Genomic DNA, 18,809 nt, shown 5'->3' with positions numbered 1-18,809 from the left:
GAAAATAAGCAGTGGCTGGACATCACAATATATATGAAAAGCTGCAGCAATATATGACTGGCCTTTCCAAATTTGTGAGAAAACAGGAAAAAACTATTTAAGTGTAAGTCATACTTTACAATACTTAAAAATACATACAAAATACAAAGAAACATGACTATAGGCATGTGACATACAAAGCAGTGCCCAATGTTCTTGATTTCCACAAGGTCCTCCCTAACAAGACTAATGGTGAATCATGGCATCTCGGAAATATGCATTTTCCAACTTCCAATTATGAAAATTTGAACGGCTGTAAATGTGGTCATGCTGAGTGGGAATTTTGGGGCTCACTCCAATTGCTTATTTTATCTTTTACTTGCTCCTGACCTGGAAATCGATTGAGGTCCACCATCTTTAAGAACATTTCAACCTGGTAAATAATCCTTCTTGGATCTAGAAGTAGAAGTTAAGAACTCCTGAACTTTCCTTTCTTGTGAGGAAACATGAGCACATCCCTTATGGAAGTATTTTTTCCTAAAGTGTGACGTATAAATGGTGGACCAATGGATCCGCCGCTCCCCATCTGCCACGCATCTAAACTAATTATAGGAAAGGCTCATGGCTGTCATGGCTGTCATCTTTGCCATCTTTGGGTGTTTGCACAAAGTATTAAACCTAGGCTGCCAATAATTGTGGAACCTGTTTTTGGGGAAACATATTTTGTATTTAGCACCATTTAATTAATGCTGTTGACTGGGATCTTCACACCTGACTCCTAGGTAAAGGGAGGATGGAAAACCAGCAGGTCATGGCACTCTAGGACTGAGTTACTGATCCCTGGTGCAGGATGTGTGTGTAGCTGGGGAGAGCTGGAGATTTTAAAACGTCCTATTACTAAAGGGGGGAGGCTGATTGAAAAAGATTGAGAACCACTGGTCTAAAGCAAGAAACATATATTTAAAGTAATACAACGCAGCTAATTGTTCTTTTTTTCTTATTTTATCATGATTTCCTTTAGATATTATTCATCTTACCCCACAGTCCTTCTCTGGAAGCCACTTCTTTCTTTTTTGCTTTCCACGCAAAATCTGGCTATTTAACAGTGAAGTAACCTTCATTTTCATCCACAATCTCCTGGATCTTCTCCAGAAGCTCAGTTACTTGTGTATGGCTTCTCTGGCTATGGAAGTGATACCTGTCCCCACAGTCTTGAATAAAGTCCTGCAGACCACCATCACCAGGTCTAGCTGAATGACCAAAACAGAGATATTCCTCATTGTCTTCATGCATGAGCAGCACCATTGAGTATCTTGAAGCTGCTTCACCCAAAGACTTCTTGAACCTCTGGCGTGATGCTCCCCTTCTCCTGCACCCACAGGAACACACCCTGGACAGGTTGCCAGTCCATCGCAGGGCAGACACACCATTCACTCACACACACGGGCAATTTAGACTCTTCAATCAGACTCTCTCTCCTAACCTGCATGTCTTTGGACTGTGGGAGGAAACCAGAGTACCCAGAGGAAACCCACACGAACACGGGGAGAACATACAAACTCCGCACAGAGAGGCCACGGCCGACGGGGATTCGAACCCAGGACCTCCTTGCTGTGAGGCAGCAGTGCTACCCACTGCACGATCCGTGCCGCCCATCTTAAATAAATCAGCCATTCAAATTCACACCCAATGAAGTTCCAGTTCAATCCCCATGCCCTTCTTTGCCCTCGTCCTCTTCCTCACTAGGTTCCTCCTGGCTGCTCACGTGGGCGTGCAGGATAAGGTCGATGGACAGCAGGCTTGTGAGTGTGTGAAGTACGGAGAGGAGGAGCTGGTATTTACAAGCTAGGGACTCCAGCCCCCGAGCTGCCTGGCCGGGGGGTACGGCCCCTGAGGGCCCCAGGAAGTGCACCTGGGCCTCCAGGAAGCGGCGGCCCGGGTACAACCGCCTGGGCAGGCTCAGTACGGCCCCCGCCACCAGCCTGCAAGCGGCACGTAGGTCGGGGCAGGGACACTGGGAGGCCTGCTGCAAGAGGTGGTGGTGAAGCAGGAACTCAAACGCCCCCCCTGCCGGCAGCACGCTGCCTGCCGCTATGAGAACACCCGAGGAGGCAGCGCCCGCTTCCAGGGCACAGCTCCCCCATGCTTCTTCCTTCCCATTCCCAAAATTGACACCTGGCTGCTCCCCTGGTGCCTTGCCATTTTGCACCCAGTCCACAGTTTGAAGTTCGGGTTCTGCTTTCGGCTCTGTGATCAAAGGATTTTGGCTTTGACCTGCACACAGAGGCCCCTCACCCCTGCTTGGGTCCCGAATGAGGGCCTGTGGCCCCTCACCCCTATCTGATGGCCCTCCAGTCTCTGTGCCGTCAGTGCTCAGGTGGGCATTGTCGCTGATGCTGGGACCCTGGGAGTGAGGTGATTGGACGGGGCCCTGCGAGTGAGGTGATTGGACGGGGCCCTGGGAGTGAGGTGATTGGACGGGGCCCTGCGAGTGAGGTGATTGGACGGGGCCCTGCATGTGAGGTGATTGCGGCGGGGCAGAGCACCGCAAAATCCCGGTGGATGAGCAGGCCCTGGAGGACGCGGGACCGGGTGACGGGCAGGCCCGGCACGGCCGTGAGGAGAGCCGGCAGGTGGCGGGAGAGCAGGGCCAGGCCCGCCCCGTCCGGCCCACAGCGCCAGCGCTGGTGGAACTCGCAAGCCGTCCGGCTCAACACCGTCCAGTGGCAGCTCGCCGTCCTCCCCCCGGAAGTAGGTGTCAGTCAGCGCCCGCAGGTGGGCGGGGCTGTGGAGGAGAAGGGGCGGGGCGTGCGAGACAAGGCTCCGCCCGATCACATCATCCAGGACCAGCGTCTGGAAGGAGAGCAGAGCACGCGCCGTGCGGCCGACCTGGACGCCCCGGAGACAGTCGCCATGGATACCCTGCAGCAGCGCCCCCAGCAGGAGAAGGAAGGACTTGGCCTCATCACCTGTGATGTCACAGGGTGCTGATACACACTCCACCAGGACTCTGTCACAAACAGACCTCTATCCATACACCATTATCAGCACACAGACCTCTATCCATACACCATTATCAGCACACAGACCTCTATCTATACACCATTATCAGCACACAGACCTCGATCTATACACCATTATCAGCACACAGACCTCTATCCATACACCATTATCAGCACACAGACCTCTATCCATACACCATTATCAGCACACAGACCTCTATCCATACACCATTATCAGCACACAGAAATGTGTTTGGTGTTGTACTGATTTATTTAAAGGATTTGGAATCACACTCCAGTGCAACATTGGAGTTGTCAAAGGAGACGAGCCAAAGGCCCATACTCCTCACGCAACGGTAGGGAGGAGGGCACTGGCTGATCTGTGAGAGGACGTGCTTCGCCAAAGCAACGCCAGTGATATTTTTTTTGTAGCAGGGCAAAATTAAACTGTCGGCCGGCGTAACAGTGTAGCAGTGACAGTAACAGGGAGGACTCAGGCTCCAGGGCCCGGTTACCTGGCGATGGGATGGTCGAGCCGGAGGGAGCTCAGGATATGTTGGCCATCCCTGGTGATCAGGACGTCTCCGGTGTCACGGGTGAAGAGGACCTGCCCCCCGGAGGGCCCGAAGCAGGGACCCAGCACTGCCTTCAGAGCCTGGGTGACCTGCAGCAGTGTCCCCACATCCACCTTCTGCACCCCCTTCATCTGCACACTGCCTCTGCCAGGGCCTGCTGAGTAACACACGCACACAGACACAAACACAGACAGCCAGACGGACGGACGGACGGACGGACGGACGGACGGACGGACGGACGGACACACACACACACACACACACACACACACACTGAACTGGAGTGCCCGATGTCTGATGTCTTCTAGATATATGGGCCGAAGATAACAATAACAAATGCTTGATAAAGTAAAAATGCCGACACGTTTTTAATTGTTCTATTCCATGAAAAACTGGGGGTGAAGGGATTCATGCGCACAATAGAACACTGCCGTGTTAAAGTAAAAAATAAAATAAAATAAAAAATAAAAAATTAATAAAAGTGGCAGCACGTCGTGGAACATATGACTCAACACATTGTTGACAAACCTGAACCTTAAGTCGTTCGTACTGAGCAGCTTCATTTCTTTGGCTGTACATTTCCACAGGCTTATGTACATTCCCCACCGGTAAATTAATTAATGAACAGTAGCTACCTCTTTTCCCGGCCCGCTTATATTTCTGCAGTGTGCAAACGAATCGCACCAAAAAAAATCACGTTCTGATTCGGACTAAGCAAACGAACTAATAGTTGAGAACGACCTTGGATTGCAAGATGGTTGGTTAGCAGACGCGAAGTTAGCTTGGCGAAAAATGAGCATACCTCTCCTAGAAGCTGCAATGCATTTCCGTTTTATTCCGCATCTGCCACTGCATCTGAACAAACCAAATCCATCCATCCATCCATCCATTATCTGAACCCGCTTATCCTGATCAGGGTCGCAGGGGGGCTGGAGCCTATCCCAGCATACATTGGGCGAAAGGCAGGAATACACCCTGGACAGGTCGCCAGTCCATCGCAGGGCACACACACCATTCACTCACACCATTCACTCACACACTCATACACTCATACACTCATACCTACGGGCAATTTAGACTCTCCAATCAGCCTAATGTGCATGTCTTTGGACTGTGGGAGGAAACCGGAGTACCCGGAGGAAACCCACGCAGACACGAGGAGAACATGCAAACTCCGCACAGAGAGGCCCCGGCCGACGGGGATTCGAACCCAGGACCTCCTTGCTGTGAGGCGGCAGTGCTACCCACTGCGCCATCCGTGCCGCCCTACAAACCAAATCCGCTAACATAAATGTATTTATAAAGCTTCAGCAGTTGCTAACATAGCAAACAGAAAAACTTAGCTACTTCGTATCCTAGATACCAAGCACGTCCGTTCTTAACAAATGACGGTGCCTACTGCCACCTACTGCGGTGGAGTGGAACTGGAGAATACAGTCAATATGGGTAAACCAACAGACCTCAGTCCTTCAATTTCGGAATGGGATACACAGTGCTATAATTTCGACATGGTGAAACCAATGTTATTGGTTTTATTACAAATCTAAACTTCAGTCTATTTTGAAGTAATGTTAACATTCATTTCTTCCGCGGCTGAGGGCCACCCCAAAGTATCTTAGCGACCTTTGTTTACAAACATTCACTATATGTATGCATGTGTGCTGGGAGAACATGCATGCGAGTGAGTGGATATGTGACCCTGTATGAGAGTATGCGCATGTATAATTAAATAACTAACAGAATAATCAATCCCAGTACATATAGCTAGCACCCAACTTTATCTTGTTTTAACATTTCTTTTATTTTCATCACAAAACTGAAGCATTTTCTGATTATTATTATTTATTTTGTGGAGAAAAGTGCTATTTTATCTGTGCCTGAACAAATGAACATGTATGATGAAAAGAATAAGATTAGGTATTAAGCTGCTAGAAGAAGCAGAAATCTTACTATCGCACCACTTATTGTTATCAATCATTAATTTAGCAGGTGCTTTTACCCAAAGGTACAGAAAGTGTAGGTGCAAGATGAAACTTAAAAGATTGTAGACATAATTTGAAAAAACTTCAGTCAAATGGATGCATTTTACTTTGCCTTTAATGCCTTTAATATTACATTCTAATTTGAGATGAGTGAACACAATTCTCTGCTTAATTCAGGAAAAAATTTCATCGGGTCTCATGTCCGAGTGACACACCCCCTTTTGAGGTGTTGGGGTAGGTGACCTTCCACTTTCCCATTGACTTAAAGTAAAACAAGACTTTCAACGTGTGCTAATCTAGAACCATAATTCATATCACAGATTCATACAGCTAATATCTATACAAAACCACAAAGCATGCTATAGCAATCCTAAAGTAATTATATAGAGTGCCTGGGGTGGGAACTGGAAATGAGTCCCCATGCAGTCTAAAGGGGAGGATATGCATTCTGCTGACCTGAACTCCTGGCCACTAGGGGGCACTACAGGCAGGCATTGCGACATGGGCTGTGTCTGAATCAGACTCCTAACTTCGGTCTCCTCAAAGTATGTACTGTCTTCTAAGCATAATACATACCATTTAGTGCTTTTTAGTACGTGATGGGCAGTTGGCAAAAAAATATAATAAAATTGGTCATTTAAATGAATTGGTTTTCAAAAGTACTTGAAAATGCAAAATAGTTGAAGAGAGGTTGTTCCAAAGGGTAGGTGCTAGAACAACAAATGCAGTCACCCTTTGTAGTGAGTCTCGAGCAGGAGACAAGTATGAGAATATATATTTAGAGAATCTGCCCATGAATACTCCAAAAACGTGACAGATAAAGACAAGATGCTGTTTCCTGTTTTAGAGCTAGACAATATTGGAAAATAATTTACTTCATGGATATGAATGAAGCATTTAGCATTTGTTGTCTTTCGGTTATTTACTTTCTGTGTATCAGGATGTTTTAGTTTGACTAGGTAAGCAGTGTTTGGCTAGTTAAGGGGTATATTCATACATTTGCGTGTTGCGGTTTGTAAAAAAATAAAATAAATAAAAAAACAAATAGGCCTTGGTCCTTATCTTAGTTGTGCAGGTAGCAGTTGAAATTGTACTTCCCTCTAGGGTCTTTCAGCGCACTTATCCCTAGCTAAGGGTATGCACTTTGTTGTATGTCGCTCAGGATAAGAGCATCTGCCAAATGCCATTAGTATCCAGTGTGTGACGTACAACGAAGTGCAGATAATGCATTGATACCTTTTGATTAAAAGGAGGAGGGACTGCTCCAACCCCTCGGTTCAGACTGTATGTAGGCGCTGGACTTGTTCTGCAGAAATAAAATGTCTTTATGGATATACCTTATTGCCTTGTGGCTATGAGGGGAGAATTATCTCTGTCTCACAGTGGTATGTTGCCTATCACAGGACAGCATACATGTTGCAGCATTTAATGTATGACACATTCATGTTTGTATTTCTCTTTTCGCGCTTTAATTTCTTTGAAGAGTTACAGGAGAAACTTCAGAATTAGCTTTTTCAGAGATTTCTCAGTTTTGAGAAACTGGTCCTCTTTTTGCTGTTGTTCCATCTGCAACTGGCCGCATTTCACTTTTAGGGATTCCCCATTGTATTTATACAGATCTGTTTTGAGAGCAAACCAGTCATGATATAGTTCTAATTTCATTAGCTCATTTTCATGTTTTTCACGTAAGGCCAGAAACTCTTGTTTGTACTTCTCCTGGAAGTCATTAAATTCTTCTGCTTGTTTTCTAGCCACTTCTTCATATTTCCTCTTCATTTCTCTCATTTTTGTTTTGTACTCTTGTAGGTAACGTAAACTCACCGTGTTCCGAACACCAAGTTAGCTCACTATGTTCCAAACAGTGCAACTTTAATGACGAATAAATACAAAAACACTTCCCAATTAGCTTTTTTTTTTGTGTGCGTGTAAAGTTTCATTTCTAATGTTTTCATAAAAAACTTGGTATGAGTCACATACGCGATCCATTTCAGCATACAGTGACATGGTAATGGTGCTCCACTATGACATGGGGAAGACGTTTTCCTAAGACAGACAGACATTTTTCATAGTTGAAGGACGTTTTCCTTACCTGATGGATGTTTTACTGAGATGTTGTCTGAGGTCCACACAGGGGAACACAGGGACGCTGTGCAGTTAGTTCTCTATAAATATTGGTCCAACTCACATCAAAGTGTTTTAGTGTAAACAACCATAATCATAAATCAAATCCCTCAGGAGAAAAACTACCATTGAATGGACGTTAAATGCGTTCTGTTCGGAACATGGTGAGTTTATGTTACTGATAGGGTTGCCACATTTGATTTGTGAAAAACCGGGACATTTTACGTGCGACGCCGGGCGTTAAACCATATCTGCAAATATACTATGTTAACAGTTGTAGGACTCCATATTGCCTCTCTTACCTCTATTTGTCCTGAGGTAGATGCACTTTGTGGCAACCAGAGGGGGGATCACTGAGATGTGCATGTAATTTAGAGTGAGACACAAGACCGCTGCAGTTTTAAACACTCAAGGGTGCATTTATTCACAAAAAGGAGGCTCAAATAAAAATGAAAAGATATATGAAAAATGAAAATCTTCTGAGGGTATTAAGGCACCTATGCGCAGTCACTCGGTCTGCTGCTGTCCCTTTCTACATTAAATAAATATTTTTAAATAATGGGCTGCTGAAGGGAATGCCCGCGCGAGACTGACAGCCCGTGCAGCAGTTGCAAGGTGATCAGGTAAACTTTCATATTTCTGCTACCAATTAAAAATAAGTATAGGCATATGGCCAATCGCCGCTGTGTTTTACTCATTTTTACCTGTTTACAGACACAGGATTGGATGTCAAAACGTAAAGAGGAAAAAACAGAAAAGCAGTACAAGAATCTGGTGTAAGCCAGTAATAATTAACACTTGGTCTCATGCGCTGGTCAGCTTGCTGACTTCCCCCTCCCGGAGCATACATTGTTAGCCGCCACCTTATGGCACACATGCCAGTGGGGGAGCCCCCCTTCTCTCACATTCCTTCAGGGTTAGAGCACAGGAATACTGGAGATGGCATAAAGATGTTTCATGATAATCCCAGGTCAGAATATAGCAATGTTTGATGTTATTCTGATTGGTTCAGTGCGACTGGTGTAATGGTCTAGTTTTTGTAACAGTCTACCTTTGATATCATAACCATCCAGGAGCAGAGGGGAAACTGGGCAAAAGCTGTCTCTGTAGAAGCCATGTGTTTTAGCCCCCTGACCACTGCCTGGTGGGGTTTGGTGGTAAATTACAGATGGGTGACCGTTTTTAGAGTCAAGAACTAAGGCCTAGATTTAAGGAGATAAGGAGATAAGGAGAAAAAACCAAGCAATCTGGGATTTTGTCTCCTTTCCTTTTCATTCACCCAAATCAGGTTTATCCAAAAGGTATATTACCATGAGAGGCACAAATACATATTTACAGCATAATGCAGTTATCATGAAGACAACTACATCATTCATAGATATGATGGGGTGGCCTGTAGTGTAGTGGTTAAGGTCAGGAAGGGCTGCCATTTGTGAGGAGCCTGAAAGCTGGGGTTTCTGGTACATGTCAAGGACAATACACTAATGTTTAGACTACCTTTTGGGGAGTTTCGGGCAAAGATAAGGGAAAGATGTATGAGTGGTCCAAGGGCAGTTGGGTCATGGGAAAAGAATCCTCCAGAACATTGGTGACCTCCCTGTGACCCCATACCTGGTCACTTCCAAGGGGGAAGACTCCAGACAATGCCACAGTGCCCTCATTTGGGCACTGCTGTCATTACACCGGTGACTGCTCTCCTAGATTAAATATTCAAAACTGCTATTGAGATAGTAAATAGACCCGGTAAAACCTTGAAAACATTGTCCATGTGATCCTTGTATTATTGCATTAAGTCTTGTGTAATAGTAACAGGAATTGCATGTAAAATGGATAATCAGGAGGGAAGTTTCATGATAACTGCAAGATAATGAAACATAAGGGTAATCTGTTTGGTATGGATGTGATCCGGTAAAATCAAGGAATCGGATGAGATACATTTCATACCAAATGGAGTTTAATAAACCATAGTTTCAGTAACTCAAGGGAAAACCTGCATGTCCTCTCTTGGTAATCATCTCATTTTCCCTACTTAACAACCCCCAAGGGTGGGGGTCTAAATTCCAGATTTGACCACCCCTCCAGGTTGATTTATGGCACTGCCGCCTGGTTTCAAACGTATGTTTTGGCATAAAAGCAAGGGAGACAGACCAATCTGGGAAGACCGTAACCGGCTTCCCGCACAGCACGTCTTGGATATGTATGTATGTATGTGTAGCAGCGGAAGATCGTATTCGACTTCCCACACAGCATATTCTATACTCTTTGTTTGTGTGTAGCCAACGCAGGCTAGGTATGATGATTTACTTTATCTCTATTCTTAATTTGTGTATCTGTAATTGACTATTGGAATTCTAAAGCTAATAACCTACCTGTCTGTGAATAAACTATTTTGTTTGTAACTTGCGTGATCTCCATGACTCGAATTCATCTTGTACCTTTTTCAGCCTAAATTACAACTGAATACTCAGGGGGAAATGGTGGCTAAAGACCGACTGATCAGCGGCTTGGTACATTCGTTGTAGTTCTAAGCTGTGAGGCCGTCAAGTTCGGCCCATAAAAGGATTGGTGGTGCATGGCTCTTGTAATTTGGTGCGAAGGGAACCCATGGGGGTTACGACGCTGGTTCCTGTCAAATTAGCTCTAAGGAGCCCATTTAATGCTACGCCGACCTGGGCTCGCAACTATCATGGCAGTGTTTTGCATGCATTGTGTTGGCTAGACCCTCAGCCTCTGAGTTCTCCACCGAACTGAGATTTCAGCAATAATGCTAATCCCGGGAGCATATATTGAGTAATGGTGGGGCAGGTACGAGTCGAGTTTAATCACTCCCGAGGTTGCGTATGTTTCAAACCCAAATTTCTAAATTATATCTTAAATGGAGTCAGATAAACGAGTAAAACTATAGTAACCACTAAGCTTACAATATGGCCCCGTTTGAAAACTGAGAATATTAAGAATTGTACTGATCCGTTTCAGGCCAGCCGTAAGCGGGATATGAGGCAGGTCAATCCATATCCGACCCGTGGCAATGGACCCAGTATAGTCTTAAACGTAATTGTGCTCTGTTCTTGGACGGAGGATAATAATTAGTCCTACTAATACTCTCCCAGCAACACCAGAATGACAAGCACGCAAAACCCCCTTCGGCCCTCGCTAAATTCTGTAATTGGGTTCGCGTAGGGTTTTACACTGGTTTTATTTGGAACTCTGACATTTAGAAGTACAAAAACAGGGACAATTAGTGTCCTGGGAAAGAATAGCAATGTTCCACGGCAGACAGAACAATCCTGGGAAAACCAGAACCCTAGTTACTGAACAGACAGCCCCCCCCCCCCAATCCCCCCCCAATCCCCCCCCACCACTCTCTATTTCAGAGGATATGACATGACTCCAAAATAATATAAAAAAATGTATGAGTTACACATTGCAGCAACAGAAAGACATTACACAAACAATACAAATCTATTAAAATATGAATATGTACACTCCTCATATAGAAAGAAGTGGAAAAGCTAGGTTCATAAATGTCTTCTACAGTATTTTGTTCCAATCACCTGGATTTGCTAATTAGCAGAATGATCTTGATCTCCATTTTAGCAGTGATGAAGGGTGGAGAATATCTTTATTATGACTAAAGTATGTACTGCCACTGGGGCATCTGGCTCTCCAGGCTCAGAGCTTCAAGGGCAACAAGGAGCCGCTTTGTGTGACAGATATTGTCACACCATGGAGGAACCGTGTCTGATGCCCTGTTCCCTAGAATACTCCAAAACATGTTTGAGAAAGACAAAATGCTGGTTCCTGAAGGGTTAAGAATGCATTTACGCTGACCTTGAGAATGTGGGATAAGGTAAGAGGTGGTTGTGCTTATTCTGTATTCATGATATGTGTTAGACATAGCCAATCATTTACCTTGTTTGAATTTACTTTATGGTTATGAATGAAGCATCTAAGATTTAGAATTATACACACTGTTAGGAAAAACAATCATGCATCGATACCTTTTGATTATAAGGAGGAGGAACTGCTCCCACCCCTTGGTTCAGACTGGGTGTAGGCCCAGGACTTGTTCTGCAGAAACAGAATGTCTTTACGGATATACCTTATTGCCTGGTCACTAACTGAATTCTCTCGGTCTCACAATGAGTGCCAATCACAGGAAAGAGTGCCTGTTGCAACATTCACATTATTACACATCTACTTTTGTGTTCCTCTTCTAGTGCTTCAATTTCTGCCTGATGTTTCTTCTGTAACTCTTCGATTTCCTCTTTCAGGGATTTCTCACTTTTGAGAAACTGGTCCTCTTTTTGTTGTTGTTCCTTCTGCAACTGGCCGCATTTCTCTTTCAGGGATTCCCCATTGTATTTATACAGATCTGTTTTGAGAGCAAGCCGGTCATGATATAGTTCTAATTTCATTACCTCTTGTGCATGTTTTTCACGTAAGGCCAGAAACTCTTGTTTGTACTTCTCCTGGAAATCATTAAATTCCTCTGCTTGTTTTCTAGACTCTTCTTCATATTTCCTCTTCATTTCTCTCATTTCTGTTTTGTAGTCTTCCTCCATTTCTTTACGTTCTTTTTCTTCTCTTTCTTTCCTTGCCTGATCCTCCTTCTTTCTCTTCTGTCTTTCTTCTTCTCGCTCCTTCTCAAATTCCTCCTGCAGCTTTGCCAGCCTTTCTCTCTCCTCCTCTCTTCTCTGCTCATCCTCTTTATATCGTCTCTCTCTCGCCTCTTTTCGTTCCTTGTCCCATTCCTCTTGTTGAACTTTCAATTGTGTTTTCTTTTCTTCAAGATTCCTCTCCATTATTTCCTCTTGATCTCTCCTTTCTTTTTCTCTCTTTTGTCTTTCTTGTTCTCTTTCATTTTCAAACTCATCCCTCATTTTCTTTTGTTTCTCATCCCACTCTTTTCTTTCTTGCTCTTCTTTTTGCTTCCGTTCCATCTCCATCTCCTTCTGTCTTCTTTGTTCCTTTTCCCTTTCCTGTTCCCATTCCACAGCTCTTTTCTTCATGTCTTCTCGTATCTCTTTCTTCTCTTTCTCTGCCTCTTTAATTTGCTGTTCCCACTCCTTCCTTTCTCTCTCCTCATTGTTTCTCCTCTCCTGTTCCTCTCTATCCCTCTTTTTCTTTTCTTCTGCCTGCTTTTTCTCAAATTCTTCCCTTTCTCTCCTTTGTTTTTCCATCAGCTCTTGCCGCAGTTTCTCCTCTCTTTCTACCTTCTTCTTCTCTTCCTCTTCCTTTCTTTTCCACTCCTCATTCATTCTGCTTTTCTCTCCCTCTATCTCATCCATTTTTTTCATCCACTCTAATTCTTGTATTTCCTTCCTCTTTTTCTCTTCCTCATCTCTTCTTTCTTTTTCCTCCTCCTCTTTTTTCTGCCACTCCTCACGCTCTTTCCTTAAGTTTTCTTCTTTATCTTTCAGCTCTTTTTCCCGATGGGCTCTTTCTTCCTCTTCTTTAAGTCTCTGCTCTTCCATCCTTCTCTTCATCTCTTTCATCTCCTCATCATGTTTTGCCTGCAGTATCTCTCTCTCTCTCTGCATCTCTCCCTCTCTCTCTCTCAGTATTCTCTCACATTCTTTCCTTATGGTCATTTCTGCCTCCTGGAACATCTCATTGGTGTAGCAGCCCCCTCCGTTCTTCTGCACCATCATGTATATCTTATCCAGCAGCTCAGAGACTTGGGTGATGTTGGTCATGTCATTATTATCGAAGACCTGAAACCTATTTCCACAGTCTTGAATCAGATTTTGGATTGTAGGGTCACCTCTTTGAAGGTAACTTTCAATGGATTCATTTTTAAGCTCATCCCCTCTTGTGAACATGATTATGGTGAACATTTCAGCCTTTTTTCCAAAGGTACTCTGAATGAGCTGCAATGTGTCCTTCTCCTCCTTTGTGATTCTCCCAATCTGTACCACCAGGAGAAACACATGAGGTCCTGGGGCCAAATAGGAGATGCATTTGGCTATTTCCTGCTGGACCACCTCTTGAGACACTGATGTGTCAAAGAGACCCGGTGTGTCAACTACAGAAACACGCCTGCCAGCAACTTCCCCTACTTCTTTCTTACAGCAGGTCGTCACTGATGTCATACTGGACTGAGACAGGAACGCCACCCTCTGCAGTATGGTGTTTCCTGTGGCACTTTTTCCACTTCCTGTCTTCCCCACGAGCACAATCCTCACACAGTCAGAGCTCTGATCTTTATCCTCAACACCTGCAGAATAAAAAAACCCCAGTATAATTCAGACATAAATTTCCTAAAAAACTATGAATATTTCAGACTGCATGTCTGAGTGATGTCAAACTGAACTGGATTCTGACACATAGTGAGAAATATGGCTTTTGTATACATTGTATACACATGCAATTAACACTGATGTTTTTGCACTATCCTGTGGAGGTTATGCAGATTATTTCATAATACAGGCTGTAGTTGGTAGGCTCAAGAATGATACATTGAAGGATGTATACAAATAAACATGAAGTCAATCCTGAATGTAGGCAGGACAACCTTTGACAGACAAAATGCAGGTGGAAACATCCTACTAAGATGGGTCTTCCTATATTGCTAATTTTACATACTGACAAGCATTGTGTCATTACTTTTCTAAAAGTACTATACACTCAGTGACCACTTTCCTAGGGACACCTATACACCAGTTCGTTAATGCAAATATTTAATTAGCCGAAAAAGCATGCAGACATGGGCTGCATCTGAAATTGAACATGATCTTACAATTTAGTATGTCAAAATAATATGAGTATGTCCGAAACCATAGCTGCATAAAACAGTGTGCTAAAGCTTCCTGGATGTCACACTACATTTGGTTAAATATCATAGACCTGCATAGCAATATCAAACCTGCATTGTGTCAATAGGTTGACAGGAAAAATTATGACAGAACCTAAACACAGCAACCTAATTAGGAGCCTAGTGATTAACATGAAGCCTTATTTGATCAATTAAAAGATATATGTTACCTAATTTTATGTAATTCTTTGCAATATAGCACAGTAAGCACAGAGGATAAATAATGCCTCAAAACAGGACAAGTACCTAATTTAGAAAAATTGACACCTTGTTAAAGATCTGGGATTGCTGTTGTGGTTGGAATGAAAACCAGCATACACAGGGGGTCCCAGGACCAAGTTTAAGTTACACTAGTCTAGAGCTTCAGCTCTTGTTCAGACCAAACATTAGAATGGGGAAGAAATGTGATCTACAGCAAGTGACTTTGACCATGGAAAGATTGTTGGTGCCAGACTCACACCTCAGCTTCAAGAGTTTATAGACAATGGAGGGAAAAAGAAAGAACATCCAGTGGGCAGCACTTTTGTAGGTGGAAAGACCTTCATAATGAGAGACGTCAGAGGAGAATGATCAGACTGGCCCTGCCAAGCTGACAGGAAGGCCACAGTAACTCAAATAACCATGCGATACAACAGTGATATGCTGCTTCTCTGAACACACAACACAGAAACCTTGAAATGGATGGGCTACAGCTGCAGAAGAGCAATATGTTAAAAAGTCAGGCCTCATGAATACCTAATAAAGTGGTCACTGAGTGTATTACCATTTCATGAAATGATGAACCCCTCCAAACCTACCCAGTGATGTGCCTTTAATGCATTCTTCTAATAGTCTGATCTTCTGGTCCTTCTCCTCCAGCTCAGTCTTGTGCCTGGCCTCCAGCTCTCGAGCCTGCCTCTCCAGCTGTGCCTCCCAGTACATATCCAGGGAAAAGCAGCTTTCTGTTGCTTTATTCATCTCCTCTATAAGCTTTGGAACAATTGGGTTATTCACAATGTCCTCATTGTTGAAAACAAAGAACCTGTTGCCACACATCTGAAGAAGCTCCTGGGTATCCTTATTCTGCTGTAGAAAGTCAAGAACAGGTGTAGCAGTTGGACTTTCATGCATGAAAAGGACCAGCATGTAATCAGTGACTCTTGAGCCAAATAACTCCTGAATCCTTGTTATTCCTGCCTTGTCTTCATCAGTGAGAGGACCAGCTGGTATGACGAGGAGAAAGGCATGAACTCCAGAGCCACAGAGAGAGGCACATTGTCGAGTCTCATAGGTAACATCTGCTGCCATTTCCAACACAGTAACCAGGTGACCACACACTTCTCCCTCTCTCCTCTCACACACTGAAGAGGGGCTGGGATCTGCACTGGACTCCCTCTGTCCCAGGATGATGTTTACTGCAGAAGTCCTCCCAGCTCCTGTCCTCCCAAACAACACCAAGTTCAGTGGCTCACCCCCAGCCACTGGAATAAAGAGGAAGAGTCTGTTATCTTACAGTCGTGTCTCACTGTATTACTGTCATTTTGGCCATACTGGGAGTCAGTGTGCTTTTCCGTTCATCTTCACAACATCTATTATACCTCAATTGAGTTTCTATCCATTTTTAGCAGTAAATCCCAATAGTAAACTGCAACAAAAGTTGACTAATAAGAAATATGAAATGAATTTGTCATCAATGTGAGTTGTCAGGTTTTCCTATAACCGGTGATATATCTACAGTGTTTTCTTTTCAATTCTACGTCATGTGCCTTAATCTTTCAGGATTAAGTTCTTTATTTATGCAGTGTTTAGAAGCATTAAGGGTTAACTTATTTATCATATCAATTGTCACCATTAGTTTCACAAACTCATTTCCTCTGGGCTTTTTCTTTGACTGTTTTTTGTTTTTACCTTCCACTTCCTGTGGCTTCTGCTTTTCCATCTTCTGTTGAGTCCCCATCAGTGAGCCCTCCATCCCTCCAAGTGCAGCTGATTCTGGCTCCTGGAATATCTCACAGCTGAGGAAACCTCCTCTATTCTCCTTCACCATCTGCTCTATTTTCTCCATTAGTTCAGCAGCCTGGGTGCTGTCAATCTGTTCTGTGTTCAATATGTGACACCTTCTACTGCACTTATCAACAACTTTGTCAACAGAATCCTTACCAATGTTAAACCAACTTTTACTCTCCTTTACTGTGGTCAGTACTACTGAGTACTTAAAGGCCTCATCACTGATAAAGCCCAGGACTCTCTCTAGTCTTTTTCTATCAACTTCTGTAAAATTTCTATTCTGCAGCACCAGCAGAAGTGCATGAGGACCTGGGGCAGACAGGGTGACACATCTCTCTATCTGATGGAATAATTTCCTGTCAGGGAGCTGAGGGTCCAGTAAATCTGGAGTGTTGATCAGAGCCACAGGCCTCCCATTCACCAGACCTTGTGCTCTCTCACATTGATCTTTTACTGAAAGCACCTCCTCCCTCAGGATGGCATTTCCCACTTCACTCTTCTCTTCTCCAGACTTCCCCAGCAGCACAATCCTCAGACGAGACACTGCAAAGTTAGACAACAGGGTTTACTGTAAGAGTATTAATCCAGAATGCATGCTAGTTGAGATTAAGTTCATTTTCACTCTGCAATGATGTGCAAGGATATTATTGCCGAAAGTCCAAACCATGCCACTTGATATAATGTCAGACTACATGTGGTTCAGTAACCATCCTTTCCTAAATTCCACTTTACTCACGGTCTGGGGGATTGTCCATATTCATTCTTCTCTTCCTCTGGCATCTTTCTGTCATAAAGAAAAAAAAAATACAATATTGATTTATTCATGTTGTATTTTTCCCCCTCACTCTGGAATCCTCAGATTTAGTTTCTGACCCACTGCAGCCACAGCAAGTCCACAGGTCCAATGTACTACAGACCACTAATGACTGTAACAGGAGGAGAGATGCATCTCTCACTGATAACCAGGAGCTGAGGGGAGAGGAACTACTGCAGTGTTCCCCTGAGGAACCCTGCCTGACGTAAACACATCCTGCTCTGGTGAGGCAGGCAGCACTGTAGGGCACTGGACTTGTAACTCCACACAGGTTATATGACAAGAAACACAGAATATGAAACACACCACATACAGCCAGGCTGGAACTTAATGGAAAAAATGAACTAGCTACAGCAGCTAACCAATCAAACAACACATGATTCATGGGTATTATACATCCTGAAATGTTTAATACCCCAATTAGACCTAATATTTCATTCACTCATTCATTATCCTAACCCGCTTATCCTGAACAGGGTCGCAGGGGGGCTGGAGCCTATCCCAGCATACATTGGGCGAAAGGCAGGAATACACCCTGGACAGGTCGCCAGTCCATCGCAGGGCACACACACCATTCACTCACACACTCATACCTATGGGCAATTTAGACTCTCCAATCAGCCTAATCTGCATGTCTTTGGACTGTGGGAGGAAACCGGAGTACCCGGAGGAAACGCACACAGACACAGGGAGAACATGCAAACTCCACACAGAGAGGCCCCGGCCGACGGGGATTCGAACCCAGGACCTCCTTGCTGTGAGGCGGCAGTGCTACCCACTGCACCATCCGTGCTGCCAACCTAATATTTAATTAAACAAAATGTTTATTGAAACTCTGAATGTTTAATTACATATACTCACTGGAGATGTCCAATTTTTCTTCCTGCGTTTTCTGGTCTCCTCCAGACAAGGCCTGTGGTTTATTCTCGCTCTCCATACCTTGCTCACTTCCTGCCAGAGACACCTCAGGTGTTGATGAATGACCTGATTCTACATACTTGTACATCTCACAGGTGAGATATTTTCCTTCATTCTCCTTCACTACCTTGTTAATGTTTTCCATAAATTCAATAATCTGGATGTGGTCAGTCTTGTCTGTGTTGCTGAACCTGTGATACTTTCCTCTGCATTCTTCAATAAATAACTCAATGGGATCCTTCTGTTCACCAGTGAAAACATCTGGTTTGTAGCCTTCATGAGAGACTAGTACCATTGTATACTTAAAGGCCTGATCACCCAAAGCATTCAGAATCTTCCTCATTCTGTCTCCGTCCTTCTCTGTAAATCTTCCAGGCTGCAGGACCAGCAGAAGCACATGGGGCCCAGGTTCTGACAGAGAGACACACAGTTCCATCTGCCTGTCTATGTCATACTGAGAGATCTGGGGATGCAGTAAGTCTGGAGTGTTGATCACAGTCACATGTCTCCCATCCACCAGTCCTCTAACTCTCTCACATTGCTGCTTTACTGAAAAGAAGGAGGGCTCAGTTTCAAAAGCCTCTCTCCTCAGGATGATATTCCCCACTTTACTCT

At 44.1% G+C, this 18,809-nt stretch overlaps 1 protein-coding gene across 1 annotated transcript; it reads right to left on the bottom strand.

The window, feature by feature from the left end:
• Positions 1-3,492: 3,492 nt before the first annotated feature.
• Positions 3,493-18,213, bottom strand: LOC133114020 (GTPase IMAP family member 4-like). The gene is made up of 8 exons (XM_061223222.1): positions 18,138-18,213; positions 16,889-17,005; positions 16,364-16,552; positions 15,274-15,438; positions 13,216-13,879; positions 12,876-12,918; positions 11,694-11,730; positions 3,493-3,713 (listed from the first exon to the last, which is right to left on the bottom strand). The coding sequence occupies exons 1-8, from the start codon at positions 18,211-18,213 to the stop codon at positions 3,493-3,495; spliced, it is 1,512 nt and encodes a 503-aa protein (XP_061079206.1).
• Between the last annotated feature and the right edge of the window lie 596 nt (positions 18,214-18,809).

Source organism: Conger conger, chromosome 16 (assembly GCF_963514075.1).
Source record: "Conger conger chromosome 16, fConCon1.1, whole genome shotgun sequence".
NCBI lineage: Eukaryota > Metazoa > Chordata > Actinopteri > Anguilliformes > Congridae > Conger > Conger conger.
This window is presented reverse-complemented; position numbering and strand designations above follow the sequence as displayed.